This window comes from Galleria mellonella, unplaced genomic scaffold, assembly GCF_026898425.1.
Source record: "Galleria mellonella isolate WM207_F2 unplaced genomic scaffold, CSIRO_AGI_GalMel_v1 utg200, whole genome shotgun sequence".
Classification (NCBI taxonomy): domain Eukaryota; kingdom Metazoa; phylum Arthropoda; class Insecta; order Lepidoptera; family Pyralidae; genus Galleria; species Galleria mellonella.
This window is the reverse complement of record NW_026442034.1, coordinates 2343432-2361371: the sequence shown is the minus strand read 5'-3', so window position 1 is coordinate 2361371 and position 17940 is coordinate 2343432. Positions and strand designations below refer to the sequence as shown.

The 17940-nt window shown below is 37.6% G+C and overlaps 1 protein-coding gene across 4 annotated transcripts in view; it reads left to right on the top strand.

Annotated features, from left to right (window-relative positions):
• Positions 1-17222, top strand: part of LOC113516451 (neuroglian) — a 60724-nt gene extending 43502 nt beyond the window's left edge. For 2 of the 4 annotated variants that reach the window (XR_008252763.1, XR_008252764.1), the window contains exons 11-17: positions 3536-3680; positions 4665-4826; positions 4916-5882; positions 6825-7032; positions 8789-8886; positions 10397-11189; positions 12300-17222. Coding sequence is in view for 2 of the 4 variants with exons in the window: in XM_052894280.1 (XP_052750240.1) it covers positions 3536-3680; positions 4665-4826; positions 4916-5882; positions 6825-7032; positions 8789-8886; positions 10397-10453; positions 12294-12409 (1753 nt within the window). In the remaining 2 variants the exon portion in view is untranslated. Of the gene's footprint in view, positions 1-3535; positions 3681-4664; positions 4827-4915; positions 5883-6824; positions 7033-8788; positions 8887-10396; positions 11190-12293 lie in introns of all 4 variants that reach the window. The other 2 variants (XM_052894280.1, XM_052894279.1) reach the window with 2 other exon arrangements.
• The last annotated feature ends 718 nt before the right edge of the window (positions 17223-17940 follow it).

Sequence of the window (17940 nt, the reverse complement as noted above, 5' to 3'; positions counted from 1 at the left end):
TGTTGTTTTTATTGGTAGAATAAATCAAGGTGATATAATTCATTTTCAAAATTAAATGAAAAATAGTCAAAAAAATAAATTAGGTATGTTTTTTGCGATGGACATTAAAAAGGTAGCTAGACATGATCAACTTAACTTGTTCTTTTATATAATTTTTGGGCATTCAATGAAATTTCCACCATTATGCTAAGAAGGGTTAAAACAGAAATATTACAGTAATATTATATATATTTTCTTATATTAGGTAAAAGGAAATGGCTCAGCTGATGCTGTGAGTGTCCCAGTGCAATGTGAACAACTGCACAGCGCTGGTTTTCAGCCAGTCCCTCTCTTAACAAAATACAACAAAAGTACAAATGTGTACAACTGCAATTCCATATTACAAGAATTATTTCTTAGATTGTTATACTAAATAATGCTGTTCTATATCCATTACTAATTACCACTTCCTATTTTTTTTTTTTTTTTTTTTTTTTTTTTTTTTTTTTTTTTTTTTTTACAACACAGGGGGCAAACGAGCATGCGGCTCACCTGATGGTAAGTGACTACCGCCGCCCATGATCACCCACAACACCAGCGGCATTGCAGGTGTGCTGCCGGCCTTTTAAAAAGGAATATACTCTTTTCTTGAAGGTTATGTTGTCGTATCGGTTCGGAAATACTGCTGCTGGAAGTTGATTCCAAAGAATGGTTGTGCGTGGAAGAAAGTGCCTTGAAAAACGCACGGTGGAAGACCGCCACTCGTCCAGATGATTGGGATGAAACTTTAGTTTGTGGCGGGTTGTACGGTGGTGAAAATCAGCAGCAGGTATCAATCCGAACAATTCCTCAGAACACTCCCCATGATAAATTCGGTAGAAGATGCACAGAGATGCAACATCTCTGCGCAGTTTCAGTGGGTCGAGTCGGACAGTAAGGCGTTGACTATCGATAATTCGAGCCGCCCGACTTTGAATGCGGTCTAACGGAAGGAGTTGGTACTGTGGCGCTCCTGCCCACAGGTGAGAACAGTATTCCATATGCGGCCTGACTTGGGCTTTATATAATTTCAGGCGGTGTTCTGGCATGAAATATCGTCTCACCCTATTGAGTACTCCTAACTTTTTGGAAGCTATCTTAGCCTTCTCCTCCAGATGACCGCAAAACTGGACGTCGCAAGATATATCAACGCCCAGAATTCCTAGACTCGACTTTTTATCAAGGGAAGTGCCCTGAAAGTGAGGAGATACGACAAACGGCGTCTTTTTTGCGGTAAACGCGCAGACTTGTGTCTTTTTGGGGTTAAATTGGACAAGATTTTGTTCACCCCAGATCGAAACTTGATGGAGTGAAGTTTCGATTTCAGACACAAGTCTATTCCGGCACTCATCGGTATGTGCCCGCGAGATCTTTGCATGACCGGTATATAATGTATCTCCTGTACTGTCGTCTGCATAGCAATGAATATTACTTATCTGTAACATATCATTGATATGCAGAAGAAACAGAGTCGGAGATAGTACACAGCCTTGCGGGACACCAGCATTCAAAGGTTTTAAATCAGAGCATGCTCCGTCGACTACGACCTTAATGCTACGTTCCTTGAGAAAACTGGCGACCCAAATGCACAGTCTCGCAGGCAACCCAAATGAAGGTAGCTTTGAAAGCAGCGCTCTATGCCACACCCGATCAAAGGCCTTCGCGATATCCAGACTAACTGCTAAGGCCTCTCCCTTACTCTCGATTGCCACTGCCCATCGGTGTGTTAAGTAAGCTAAAAGATCACCAGCCGAACGTCCCTGTCGAAAGCCGTACTGGCGATCACAGATCAGCTGGTGCTCTTCTAGGTACCGGAGCAGTTGACGGTTAATGATGGATTCCATAACCTTCGAGAATAAGGAAGTGATAGCTATGGGCCTATAGTTAGCTGGATCTGAGCGATCTCCCTTTTTAGGGATCGGATGCACCAGAGCAGTCTTCCAAAACTTTGGGACTATGCCCGATGAGTAGCTAAGCCGAAAAAGACGCGTAAGAACCGGAGCCAACTCTGGTGCGCACGTCCTAAGCACAATTGGAGGAATACCATCGGGCCCACTCGACTTATGGATTTCGAGGGAGAAAAGTGCTCTACGCACTGAGCTATGCGTGAATTTAATGTCAGGCATAGAGCTCCTACAACACGTGATGGTCGGTGGTGATTTCATCCCGTCATCCAATGTCGAGTTTGACGCAAAGATGGATCCAAGAAGATCGGCCTTTTCCTTAGCGTTCTGGGCCAACGAGTCATCCTCCCTGCGCAATGGTGGAAAAGATGACTTACAGAAATTCCCTTGTGCAGCTTTGGCAAGAGACCAGAAAGCTCGAGTCCCAGAGGGCAAACTAGCCAATCTCTTGCCAATTCTACTAATATGCTCTGACTTCGCTGTGGCTATAACTCTTTTGAAAGACCTAGAGGCAGAGTTATACTTCTTTTTGAGAGCACTGGTGTTAGGATCTCGCGACGCCACACCTTTAGCCCAGGTTAGGAAGCACTCCTGTTTCAGACGAGATGCTGTTCTACAAGAGGCTCCATACCAGGGCTGGGATTTCCCGCCGACGGGCACCACGGAGTTAGGAATAAATAATTCCATTCCCTGAAGCACCACATCAGCAATGGAATCGGCAATGGCGTCAGGATCATCCAGTGTGAAGCAAACCCGCCTCCATGGGTAAGATGCGAAAAAAATCCGCATCTCATCCCAGTCCGCTGACCTGTAGTGCCAGACACGACGTCTACCCGTGGAACGTGGTAGAATCGAACTCATAAGAGGCACCTCGCTCCGCACCAGACTGTGATCCGACGATCCAAGCGGAGCTTCGACGGAAATCACATAGTTGTCTGGGTGGGTGGTCAGCAGAAGGTCCAACAGTGAAGGTGAATGGTCCAACACATCAGGTATTCGCGTAGGCGAGGAAACAAGCTGCGTCAGACCATAAGCCAAAGCAAAGTCATGAACAGATCTTCCCGCATAGTCGGTTGTACGTGAACCAAGCCATTCGGTATGGTGGGCATTAAAATCGCCAAGAATCACGACTTCAGCGGAAGGAATCTGTTCGAGCAGGGAATCTGTAGCCATTTGGACGTGCTCAATGAGTTGGAGAAACAATCAGCTTAACTGCGTGCGAGCACGTCGACGGCACTTATTCGATGTTCCATTAAGAAGAACAGAGTTGGCTAAGCAGGCTCCTCTATCTCTTACATTGAAACTACTCGATGATATTTTGAGCCAGTATCCGCAATTGCCTCCAACTTGCTGGAGTTTCGTCGAGTGACCACAGAGTATTTGTGTTCAGACGTTTTTTGTTTTAGTTAAATCTTTTTATGTTATTTTTGTTATTTTTATGTAATATTCCTTTTTATATGTTATTGTACTCATGCATTCCTGGGTGAGCGTATTGGAAGACTGTAAGGCTCACCCAGTGGATGTAATAAATAAATAAATAAATAATTGCAAGTCAAGCCATTCAATGTAAACGTTTATCTATTTTTCTTCTAAGATGATACTTTGTACTGCAGAGTGATCGCGTGGAACAAGATCGGGCCGTCGCTGCCGTCGGGCCACTCGGAGCCGTGCACCACGCAGCCCGACGTGCCCTACAAGAACCCCGACAACGTCGAGGGCAAGGGTTCCGACCCCACCAACATGGTCATCTCCTGGTCGGTCAGTATCACAGCCATCCATACTTAGATTATTCTCTTACACTTGGTATTCCAATAGCGAAATGTAATTGGCTCTCAATATTTAGGGAAGTGGTATTCCTTAGCAAAAAAAAAAGTTTACTCTCTAACAACACCCACAATACATATCAAATTATTACAACAGCCTGCATTACATTATTGCATTTGCATGTGGCATCTGGCATGTTTGCAGAGAACAGGGTTAATGATTTTTTTGCTATTTTACGTAAATGTAAGGCAAAATTTCATGAAAGATTAATGACAATAAGTAATCATATTGTAAAGACTGTATTCCTTACTGCATACCTGACGACAAAAGATTTTATAATGAAATTATTTGGCTTGGTATTTTGTAATTAATGTATAGTTTAAAAATATAATAATAGTTTGTAAATTTTAATCATAATAACTGTAAACTATGGGTATATACCTGAAAATAAAAGATTTATTATTATTATATTATTGCAACTGTCCAAAAGTCTTATAATTGTGATGGAAAATATAACAGCTTTCTGTCGAATAACATTTCGCTATAAGTTAGATTTAAACAAATTATTTAAAAAAAAGAATTAGAAGTATTATAATATTTGCTTAGTAATGTGTTGTTTAGTAAAAAGTACATTTTTAAAGTAAATGTTTTTAAATTCATATTTTTCATTGCTATATTTTTTTCATTTTTCGAATCAAATTTCGACTTCAAGAAATAGGAGGTTCTCAGTTAGTTTTTTTATGTTTTATAACTGATTTTGTCACGATTGTATTTTTTTAATTAAAACTTTTTTACTTATTTACTTTATTTATAACATGTTTGTTTATTGTACTTTATTTATTTATAATATGTAATTAAAATAAAACATTATTGTATTATGGTAAATAATAGGTCTTTGACTCAAATGTATAAAGGCGATACAATATACCATTTGTACTAGATTAGAAAATTGAATCCTTACATCTTGTGTAAATGCAGAAAATGCCTCAAATTGAACACAACGGTCCCGGGTTCTACTACCGTGTGTTCTGGCGTCGCAACATCACCGGCGAGCCCTACCAGGACCACCACGTGGCCGACTGGCAGCAGGAACAGTTCGTCGTACCCAACACGCCCACCTTCCAGCCGTACAAGATTAAGGTATATTAACACACATTAAATTGGACTGTTTTAGTTTACACTGTGAATCTGAGATTCAGTTACTAATATATTTCCGTTATCCTGCATAGGTTATAGCTGGTAACTCCAAAGGAATATCTAATGTGGCCCCAGTTGAAATCATAGGCTGGTCTGGCGAGGACACTCCTCTCCAAGCACCCACCAACTTCAGTCTCGTCCAAGTGATCACTGGAACCACTGCTTTGTTAAACTGGAACCCGGTCCCGGCGGAATCCGTCCGTGGACATTTTAAGGGTTACAAAATTCAGACCTGGGTAGATGGAGAAGAGGATAGACTCAAGGAAGTTTTGGTGAAAGCAGACGCAACTAGCGTTCTAGTGTCCAAATTTAAACCGTACAAACGTAACAACGCGCGGATCCTCGTGTACAACGGACGCTACAACGGACCATCTAGTGAGATCTTGAGTTTCGTTACCCCAGAAGGCAAACCCGGAACGGTCCGATCTTTCGAGGTATACCCTATTGGGTCCTCGGCTATGCTGCTGAAGTGGGACAAGCCCATAGACGAGAATGGAGTACTAACAGGTTATAAGATTTACTATCAGAAGGTCGAAGGTACTGCTCTCGGGCCGCTGCGGGAAAGAAAGAAGGAGATAGACCCGTCGTTCGATAGAGCGAAGCTGGCAGGTCTAGAGCCGAATACGAAGTACAGGATAGAGATACGCGCGAAGACGAAGGCGGGCGAGGGTGACAAGTATTACGTGGAGCAAACCACGAAGGGGGGACTGGTAGCGAAGCCTGATACGCCGATGTTCGAAGCGGAGCGGCTGCCGACGAAGGATGGGTCAGCGCATATCAAGGTTCGCTGGTTGCCGTCACTGGACGGTCACCCCGGGACGCACTTCGTGGTGTGGTACAAGGTGCGCGGCCACAACGCCTGGCTGCACACCAACGAGATCACCGACGACGACTACGTCATACTCACCGGGCTCGAGCCCGGCCAGGTCTACGAGGTCAAGATCACCGCGCACGACGGCGACTACTTCAGCGCCAGTGAGATCAAGGAGGTCGATATCGGTGAGTGATCTTGGAATTTGTAACTGTTGCTGGCCGAAACTGGCATACGAATGAGCAGGTTGATCATCATCTATATAGGTTGAATGTCGATATATAGAAATAAATAGAAACACTAAAAACCAAATCAGCGAGATATTAGAAGTGAAATAGAACACATTCAGATTTTTTCGAATTTTTATACTCTGTCTGTCTATTTGTCTGTTTGTATAGGCTAGTCTCCGAAACTGTTGGACTGATTTAAATGAAATTTTGCTTGGTGGTACCTTACATCTCAGTTCAACATTTAGATATTTTTAATCACGGAGAATTAAAGAGTTCCCGTAGGATAGTTAAGAAACTATAGTAACTTATACAGCTTAGTACACGACCTACTTCAATAAAGTCATTTTAATCCAAGGCAAAGAGTGAGAACGACACGTCATTTGTTAATTTTGGTCCAGTATTCCCAGACATAATAATTAGGTAGGTACATACATCATCATACATATTAAACAGGAATAACAAACACCACGCGGACAAAGTCGCGGGCATCAGTTAGTTGGTATATAATACTCTTTCTCGATTCACTCGTTAACTATGTACTTACCTATTGTATTGTATTTGTGGATTTAAAATTTTGACAATTAATTTGTGTGGCTAGCGAGGTAATGAGACGTGACGTCACATAACCGATGATTATGGGGGGAAAAGGGATTGTTAGTAATGGAGACTGAGAATCCCGTTGCTAGCAATATACCCAACCACGTCGACCTCCTCGCGGTTCCTCTTGATAGTTTCCACGGTTAAGTCCTGATGAATTCATCATGATGGGCTAACTGGCCTGTATTCATTCTCATCTATCACCCTTCACTGGTGCTCCGCCAGCGTATTTCGTTAACGCAGGCGGGGTTACCATTCCATTTTCACTTATAAAAAATAAACCGATGATTATGTTGAGTGCAGAAGGGCCGACGATAACGCGCGAGGACAAGATGGCGACGGCGGGCTGGTTCATCGGCGTGATGGTGGCGTTGGCGTTCCTGCTGCTGGTGCTGGTGCTGGTGTGCGTGGCGCGCCGCAACCGCGGCGGCAAGTACGACGTGCACGACCGCGAGCTGGCGCACGGCCGCCGCGACTACCCCGACGCGGGCTTCCACGAGTACACGCACCCGTCAGTATATACCTTCACACCTCCACACATACATACACCACGAACATTCACAATATAATCTAGATACCAGAGGGACACTTTGTACAAAAGTCGTTTGCTTGGGTACCTCTGCCCCATTCGTGTTTTTACCGTAAAGCAGTTGTGTTTGCATGGCTGTGTTTCGGTTTGAAGGGTGAGATATGGCGTGAATTTACAGGGTACAGAGGAATAACACCCGAGTCCTTAGGAATGGCAACGCATGTGGGGTATCATGGGCGAAACAGTACTCTGTTATGTCCATGGTACTGCTCATGTCTACTAGGCGACGTTTACCGCTTTCCATCAGGTGGGCCGTCAGCTTGTCTAAGTCTATCTTTTTTTTTATAAAGATATGAGGCCTTTAAAATCAAAGACTGCTGTATCCAAATCTGTCAAATGTCGAAGAAACTACAAAAACTAATATTTTGTCAAGGATATAGAACGATAATCTATATTTTAAATCAGATTTAAGAAAATTAGAATATTAATAATAGTTTGAATTTTAATAAATACTGTTGGAGTTTTAATACTGGCTGTTGACATTAAGCTTTTTTAGAATAATGTATTATTTTTTTGTTTGTTTTAAGACATGTCTTGAACCTTTTCACTAAACTTATTATTTTATATCTCAAATTATTTTATATAACAAATACATATATGTTTTATTACTGCATCCTGCTATTTACAACAAATAGAACTTTTTATTAAGAGAAATATTTGAGTACAGAGTGAAAATGAAATCGATTTTATGGCGTTTAGTTGCCTTTGATTTTATAGGCCTCATATATAACAATACTACCAATTTCGGTGATTCATTCTTCATTCTCATTTGTACATCGCAATTGTTGCATCTTTATGCTTAAACCTTAGATTATATAGATAGAGCATCGAGCCTCAAAAACGGATCAACTTTTTGTCAGCTAATTATCAAATTAGCTGTTTCTTTTTTTTTTATTAGTCTTCTATGTACTTACGCACACAATTTATCTTGTTGTATCTATATTTAATTATCTTCTATACTTATAATAAATCTGTAGAGAGGTCATTTTTGTACATGAAATATTTTTCCAAAATAACTATCAGGGGGTGATTAGTGATCGATACTGATGCCAAAAATGCAATCAGTAAAATTTTTGTCTGTCTGTCGGTATGTTGGTTATAGACACAAAAACTACTCGACGGATTTTAACGAAACTTGGTACAATTATTCTTCATACTCCTGGGCAGGTTATAATATACTTTTCATTACGCTACGATCAATAGGAGCAGAGCAGTAAAGGGAAATGTTGGGAAAACGGGAGAAGTTACTCCATTTTTAAGTTTCCGTCGCTTGTGCAGCCTTAATGGTCAATAACGACAAAAAACTTCGCGATACTATTATATAACTATTATATGTCTAACTATTATCGTTATGTCACAATAACCATTTTATAAAATGTAAAAATGTCCACCCGTGTGAAGCCGGGACGGGTCGCTAGTCGAATAAATAAGTTTTTACGCATTCAAAAGATGCAAAAATTTTAAGACAAGTAAACATAGAAGTTATAAAGGAATTACTCGTAACTATTTATCACTCAAAATTGTATGAAAAAGTTGACTGGCTTTTTTGGAAGCATTTGTATGAAGACACGTATCTATATAATCTAAGGCTTAAACAAAGTATAATCTATAGGTAACCTTATTCGATCTTAAACCTTGCTGAATTTATTGTTTGAGTTTAAAATCTTTTTTTTTTTAGATTGGACAACAAGTCCCGGCATTCTATGAGCAGCGGCACCAAGCCAGGTCCCGAGAGTGACACCGACTCTATGGCGGAGTACGGTGAAGGGGAGACAGGTATGTGCTTCCACTATTGCCAAGGCTAAAAGTATGTATTACGTGTTAAATTTGCATACGCATCATATAATTAAATATACAATACGATCAAAATAAGTACAGGAATACCGGTGATGTCGGCTTGTCTATGGTCACTTGAAGGGTATGGTCAGCAAGAAAAATAAAATTATTTCCCATACGTAAATAATTCTAAGAACAAGAATATCAATGTCCTCGACTTGTCTACTGTCTAATCAAAAAGTACAGTTAGTATTAAAAACATAATTATACATAAAAAAAAAAATCTGTATTCTTTAAATAATTTTTGAATTAATTATAATAACAGGTGAAGATGTTACAATATGTCGAAAGGTAATTCCTGTAGTTATTTTGATCGCATTGTACAATATATGTTTTGTGTTACTCTATCTATATATGTGCAGCACGACAAATTATGTTACCTTTTGTTTTTTAATTTTCATTTAGTGTCATATAAACATTTTCTTTCCATATAACATAGACGCCATTGCAACAAAATGCATGTACTTGTTTTAAGGTGGAGTTAGACTGAAAGAGCACAGAATAAGAGCTAGAACAAAACCACGTTAGACTAAACACTACTATATGAAGTATCTATCTATTTATATGTATTTACTTATATATATTTTTATTTATTTATTTATACCTATCGGTCTTTTCAATTATAAAGACATTTTATTTATTTATTTTTAACTATAACATTTAAGTCGATTGGTACACGTGTATGAACTGTACCTACTAATGAACTGTCAGTTTTCTCATTATGGGTTTGCTGGAAGAAATCTCTATTGGAGATAAGCTCGCCTTTGTGCACTATTATGTTTGTTTTTACATTTTAATAACCTTTTGTGTACAATAAAGAATAAAGAATCTTACATGTTTACACTAAAAAAGTCGACTTGGCAGTTAGAAAAACACGACTGTTAGTTTTTTTTTTTCAGTTTATGACTTCCATATTTGTTTTATACTGGTTTCATGTAGTCTGTAGCACTACTATAATTAAAACTAAATTAACTATACGTTCACACTAAAGAATCGACTTTTACAAAGTCACAAAAAAACGATTGTCAAGTTTTTGCTAGTTTAAGACTTCATGACCCATATTTATTTCACAACGTTTTCATGTAGTCTGTAGCATTATTCCAATTAAAAGTAATTTCTATACACTTCTTATTAAAATTTGTCGAAAATGCTTATGTACGCTTGCGACACTAGAAGTATATCATATGCGCGTTGCCAACCCTGAAGAAACCCTTTTTAAAAAATCCTATACTGTAGTCTCTAGAGAAAACCTCGGCAGGATATTTCACTACTTAAATACACACTTTATATACATATACTTAAGAACTAGTATTACATCAGCAATCGGGTAAAAATTACATGACTACTTGCTCTACGGAAGTACCCAGGAAGGTTCGCTCGGTCGATCTAGCTCCACGTGTGTGTGCGTGCGCTCGCGTGTGGCTGTATGTGTATGCATGGTTACTTGCAGCGGGCATGAACGAGGACGGCTCCTTCATCGGGCAGTACGGCCGCAAGCGGCGCCCGCCCGCCTCCGGACACACAGACTCCGCCTCGCAGGCATTCGCCACGCTCGTCTGAACCCACCCTCACCCTCCTTCCGAACCACTCACCTTAAGCTGTATAAGCAGATTTCCTTTGCACGAACTATCTCAGTAGCTGCGTTCGCGTACGCTAATATTCAAAAGCGTAGTGCCATTTTGAATCACATTAAAAAAATAGTCTGGTACTGAGTAACCAATCGCCGTAGGCCTAGATGTGATCTTCGTTTCGATTGGTCCGTTTGACGGTGAAGTCGCCCGCCAAAATTTATTTCGAATACTTTTTTTTTATAGAATACTTTGTCTCTGGTTGTACCCTAGTTTCTTAATTTGTACATGACTGCCACTACTTTTAGGCTCCCCTACGGGCGTTCGATGTCTTTATTGCACTATTTATAAAATAGTTTTAATAAAGGCTTTATCACGTGTCTTTATATTGTGAATTATCTTTATTGTGAAATCTCAAATGCAGCGGCTTAAATTAGTTATTAAGTACACAAGCAAATATTTCTTTAAGTTAGATTGTAAAAATTAAGTTTAAAATTGAGTGAATTAGTGTGATTTTTTTTCTACTTATTTTACATGTTTTTTTTTTCTTTCGCTTTTTCGTTGTTGATTGACTGTAGTTAGGTGCAATATAAAATAAACGTTATCCTGTTTCCGTCCCTATGTTCTAATCCTTATGTTTGCCTATGCACGAGCTACTTTTTTTTTATTTGTAAGGTATGTTTTTTTTTCGTTTTTGTTTACTTTTATTTTTATTTCGCTACTAAGAGTATATTGCACTATCAAACATATAAGATTATAGATTATTTTTTTACAATGATGGACTTTTAATATTAATAATTTACAACATAATGTTAATAAACTTACTCAAGAATAATTTAGGAAAATTTGATTTTCATTTCTCTGCCCTATACTTATGGCTCTGAAATAGTATTATCCCACATTATTTGTGAGTGTAATATGCTTTACAAATACAATAAATTCGTTTAATGTGTATGAGTGTGTGAGAGAGATATTGTCAAAGGTTTCACTTAAGAAATTGTTGCAACCCGACTATGGCTAGATTTTTCTTATTATTTTGCACAGTTGAATAACGCTATCATATTAACGTCCCAATCTAATGAACTAGAAGTTTAACGGACTCATCTAGGCAGAGCAAAGCATTCTGAATTGTCACTTAATTTTCAGGACATACTTTGTATCGTGACAGTGACATTTTGTAGAGCATATTTTTTTTGGCATTGATATTTTTATTTTACATCGACATTTAAATTATATTGACATTGGCATTGATACTCCGCCTTTGTTATCTGTATAAGTTGGCGGAATATCGGTGAAGAGAATCATCTCTTTTAATTAATCGATCCGTTTTCATTCTCACCTATCAAGGTGAGGATGAAAACGGATCGATTAATTTATCATGACGGATTTATCAAAAATTAACTATCATATATTGGTATATTGTGGGCTAGCAATAAAATTGTTCTTTTTATATGCTAGATGGGCACCAGTGAGAATGGAAGCTAAGGATAAAAATAGATCTGTTACTTATTATGTCAAATTCATCAAAATTTAAACTTGTATGGTTTCTAGTAGATACCGCGTGGAAGTCGACCTGCTAGGACTGTTAGACCCCATTACAAACAATATAATCAAAATAAATATAGAAGTTTTAAAGGAATCACTCACAACTGTTTGTCGCGCAAAATTGTATGAAAAAATTTACCCGTTTTTCTCGAAGCATTTCTATGGAGACACTCTATTTATATAATGTAAGATACAGATAAGTGATGTGTTAGTACTAATTAAGAGTGCGTTGGTCCGCAGGCCGGTTCACGGAGGACGGCTCGTTCATCGGGCAGTATGTGCCGGGTGCACGCGTACTGCCGCCGCCAGCCGCCGCCGCGGGAGCGCCACAGCCGCCCACCTACGTGTGAGCGCTGTCTCCGCGCCGCCACGGTATCTGCCGTCTCCCTCTAATTAACCATCTGTTTTGCACCGTACCCGGTCAGGCCGTATCGAGCCGAGCAGCTGTATATTTCAGTTTTCTGTAGCAAACTCTACTGTAACCGTTTCAGTTATATAGTGCATATTTACTGTGTCAAAATTGTCACCCTGATACCGTGTACCGAGTGAGATGTGCCCTTCGTCCCCGCCCGCGGGACGTACCAGCTGTTCGTTATACGAAGCTGTCACCTGCTGGATATTTTTACTCTGTAGCTCTGGCAGCTAGTTGTAAAAAGACGGTATATACATTTTTTTAACACTATATTTAGTTGAAATTTATTAGTATAGGGCCAAGTTAGGATAAGCCGAGTCTAAGGAGCCTACTATTAATTTAGTTCGGCCCTGCAGTAGTGTCAGTAGTGAGGGCTATTTGAGACTTCTTTTTTTACGACTCACAAATTTTGAATTCGCGATTAAAACATAGTGAAACACTTTGTTCTGTGGCAATAACAATAAAAATAGGTTCTTTTCTTTATGAGACTGATTTTAAGTAATGGAATAAAATAGTCGTCATTTTCTGACACGTAACGCTCTGTTCTGGAAGGTATAGCGTAAGAGAACATGCGGTAGGTTTGGTATACGTAAGTAGGTACGAGAGAATAGCGATGCAATAAGTTGTTCGACTGCAGACGCATCAAGAACGTCAGTGTGAATTGACCCTTATTTCTTTTGCTCTCTCTACATACCTGTTGAGTTTCGCAGTCGATCAACTATCCATAAGGACATTTCAAACACGAGCGATTTATTCTTAGCTTGTAAACATATGTAGGTGATGTTTTGGCCCGATATCAATTACTTGTTAATTAAGGATACGGTAGCTGGAAGACTTGAAATTAAGAGAAGCTATTTTTGTCACAGAAAATAGGTAAAGAATAAGAATATTAGCTCTGGACACCGGTGGTCAGACTTGCTGTAGAGTCAATAATGGTGACTCTTAAACTGTGACACAAACTCGATCATAGATTAAGAATGATAAGGTAAATCAGACTGGACACATCGTAAAAATTTGGTGATTCAGCTTGTAAATTTTTGTCAATTTTATGCCTTGTCTGGTTTATTTTATTGTGTGAAATGTGATTACATAGATCAACAGCGAAATAAATTCTATAGCTACGATATTTTATATTGAATGCATATCTTATATGTAAATTACAAATTATTGTAACATTTTTGGACCATTTAAATATATTATTTTGTGAAAATGAAAATATGACTGTTACAAAGCGTCTGTGAAAGCTACTGTTAATTTTTTGACTCGTATGTTCTCTTATATACCTCTCGTTATATGAGGGTATATTTATATATTTAGACCAAAAAGCAACAAGACATGCTTGTTCGCTTTGCAAACGTATCCTCGCAAATAGTACATCATACTTTTGGGAAAAATTGTAAATACGCTGTGAAAGCTTACATTTATTTCTACAGTAAAAATCTTGTTGCTAGATCCTTTTCTATTAAAATATGGATCTCTCTCTAATATTTTTGTAAGACGTATTATTATATTTTGGCATCTCTGTTGCGTTATCACCTCTAGCAAAGGGCACAGCTGTACTGCAAATATCGATAGAGACATATATATTTTATTATAGAATAAAATATTTTTCTACGACGCAGTTTGACCACCGGCATATGTTGGTGCTTTGCGGGGATCGATTGAGGCGTGTTTAATATAATAAATGTTGTGATTGTTCGGAAAGTAGTGTTAGAGCACGGACTCGTTGAGAGTATTCACCTGTCCCACCTGACGCCGCCCGAGCGCTAAACGACACGCACGACCGTTCAATGTCTCTCACGCAGCGTTGCCAGATTTAGTGTTTTTTGTTTTAAAATTTTTGATAAAAAAAAATATTGTGTTCACAAAATTTTTAAGTAATAAAATGAGAAATGTTGGAAGAAAAATAAAATGGGTGTAGGTAAATTTAGAGATCTTTTTTGATAGTTTTAATTAATATTTGTAAACAACTGTATAGCAGTATACAAATCCGTAGAATATACCAATCAAGGTTAGTGGCATGAGGCGAAGAAGTATGTGTAAAGAACGGCGTTTTATAAAGAAATCGTATCAATTTAAGATAAAAATAAAATTGAAATTTAGGTAGAAATCGCAAATCGTATCTGGCAACACTGTAGTACTTGTTACTGTTTGGTTCATGTCGTCGAGTTGTTTGGTGCGTCGGCGCACCATATTCAATCTATCTGACTGCTAAATGATATTAGATTTTAATTATTAAAAATCTCAACTTCTGAATTAGATATTATAATATGAAACGATCATTAGAACGCAGTTATAAAATAAGTATTGATATACATGTTCTATATGCCGTTTTGTAAATCTCTGATGTTTCACTCGTGTACTTCCGAAGTTAGTTGAATGACAGCAGGGATATTGAAGTACATTACTCGAATATTTGTCAGTAATCTCCTGTCATAGTGTTTAATTAAGTCCTAAGGCTTTTTTGTATTTGTCTATTACATAATGTATATTTGACATTGAAGTTTGAACGCACTCACATCCACATTAACAAGTTATTCCAATTTGATGTTACTATTTTTGATCGGTCACGGGGTGGAGACGTATGTTCAGTGTTGCCGCACGCCAAATTCACAAAATATTTATCCATTTTGTCGACATAAAGTTATATGGCAATCGTCTTCAGCCTGTACTGTGGAGAATCAATGTATCTCGTGTTAGATTTAAGGCTAGGGTCTCGTGTTAACTAATGTTAGTCGGCTAACGCGTTCGCTTATCTCATCGGGCATCTCTATTGTAATATTTATTCTTTGCTTTCATTACAATTACCTTGCCGTATATCGTTTCCGTTACGCAAACACCTATATGTGTGCACTAGTATTGTGCACCAACTTTGTCTGTCAATGTTACCTCTTATTATAATTTGTGTATATTCTTTCTTCGCCTGAAAGGTGTCGGGTCCTATGAAATACATTCCACGCGGTCTAACCATGTTGATTTTTTTAAATATCCATTTATTTATTCAATGTTTCTTATTGTAAGCGTCGGTCAGATGTAATCTGAACAATGTTTTTAAAACTACGAGTAAGACTGTCGTTTACTATTAAAGCCCAGTGTACGTTTGATTTCATATTATTGTACTGTACTGTACGTTTCTCATCGGATCTAATCGACTGCATAATTTGCAAATTGAGGCGTTTTGTACAAAGACCCTGATCGTTCTAATTTAGAGTTTACACTGTAACCATGGGTACCTTATATACATTGCATTATATTTATATTTGAAGGCACTGTTATTGTAACCCCTTTAAGTTATTTGTTAAGGAGTCTTTATCATGTCTATTGTCTAGTAAGAATTTAATATATATTAATATTAATTAATGGTAGGAGAGCCTTGTTCGATTCGCGTCTATTTTGTCGCTTTTTATGCCGCGCTGTTAAACATTGAAAATTCTTCGTCATAATTTGTTACAACAGATTGGAGATTGAACGTAACGTTAAATTGTTATAAATGTCGGCGTTGTCACTGCCTTCCCTTAGGAGATCACGTGTTATGTCAGTGTACTTTATCTCCATGACTGTTAGGGGTGGGTAATATATATATATATATATATATATATATATATATATATATATATATATATATATATATTCTGATTATCTATATATTGGCTCAATAACAAATATGTCAAATATCTGTTATCCAATATACAATATCAAAATAAATATAAATATCCAACCTGTACCTGTGATTTCGAATAGATAATGATCAAGTTTCCCTCATCAATGTCGAGAGAAACCCAATATATAGATATCAGTGCAATATCGATATTACCCATGCCTAATGACTATATATCATTTGCCTTAAGTATTTTCAGTTTAATTCGTCATATTCGTAAGCACAATGTCTGCATTTATTTCTGTCCACATGTCACAATGTATGCAAACGGTCATAATGAAAAGACAGCTAATGAAACCAGACACAGGTTAGTTATGAATCAAATATACTATTATACAAACGGTTCAGCGTCGTGTATAATTTAGTATAAAACAACTGATGGAGTGAAATTAAAAAAGTAAGAATTTAAAATACCGAGTCGTAGCTGAAATATGTGTATGTTGGTTGCAAATGTGATTGTACTCAAAATTGGTTTGTTTATATTGTAAGGTACAATGAATGTGGAAAATAGATTGGCCCCTTCAATATTGTATAACGTACTAATCTCATTAATGTTTTACGATAGGTATGTATTGTTTGCAGCTATTATATTATATATGTTTGACAAAGTACCTACATGTTATGTATAGTTTAGATAATATGGTATGAAGAAATGGTCAAAGTGTACTAATTAAATTATTTTAATTAATTAAATTATTCTCGTCCCTGTTGTTTACCAATTTTAATAATTATTTTGAAAGGTCATATCTAATGTTGACTAGCACCATCTTGTTTTTATAATCTATGGGCGATAATTTTGTTTAGGAAAAGCGTTCAAATTAAATAATTGCCAAGCAAGCATTTTAACCGACATTGGAGGTATTTTGTTAAATTGGATAATAATATGTTGCATTTATGTAAATTAAAAGTTGAACCATGACAAAATGTAACAATGTATAACACGAATTTGGGAATTCTGACCTCATGCGAGAACGTTCTGTTCACGAATTATAATAATTTACCTTTTAGTTCGCATTAAGTAACTGTAATTTATTGTGTAACTATGATGAATATTTTTTTATGTTGCATAGAAAATAAATTTTAAGAAATTGTAGTATGTGTTTTTTTTTCGATCATATCATTGCTAAATCAAATATTCTGAGGCTACTCTGTGACCGTTTGTTTTTACCACAAATTAAAATGATATATACAAAAAATGGCAACACTACTAACTCACACACTCACAAAACTATTATTTTCACAGATTAAGTACATGTGATACTCTGTCTATGATTATTTTAGTTTGTAATTCTATAAAAAAAGAAGAACTGAACATGTTTTTGGTAATTGAATAATGTTACGTCATGTTTTTTTTATACTACTATGGTGGCAAAGAAGTATATGGTTCGTCTGATGGTAAACGGGGTTACCGTAGCCTATGGACGCCTGTAATACCAGGGATTTTTCCCCCGTTCCCGACTCATAGTCTTAATACGCCCTTTTTGAAGAACTCCATGCTGTAGTCTGTAGAAAAAAGCCTTAGCAGGAAGATCATTCCACTACCTGAGAGTTCGCAGGAGGAAGCTCCTCTGAAACCGCAATGTGTGTGACCATTCTTGTTCTAAGGTGGAAGGATGAATTCTCTATCGATAGCAAGTGTTACGATGGTAAAAGGTGCCTGTAGATATTATATTATATTGAAATTCTTCTGAACAATTCGTTATACAGGTTGTAGAAGATGCAAAGAGAAGCAAAGTCTCGCCTTAAAGGTCTCGATACCGCCTGTTAATCTTAGGTAAGTAAAATTAGTCTGGTTTCTTCTATACTATATA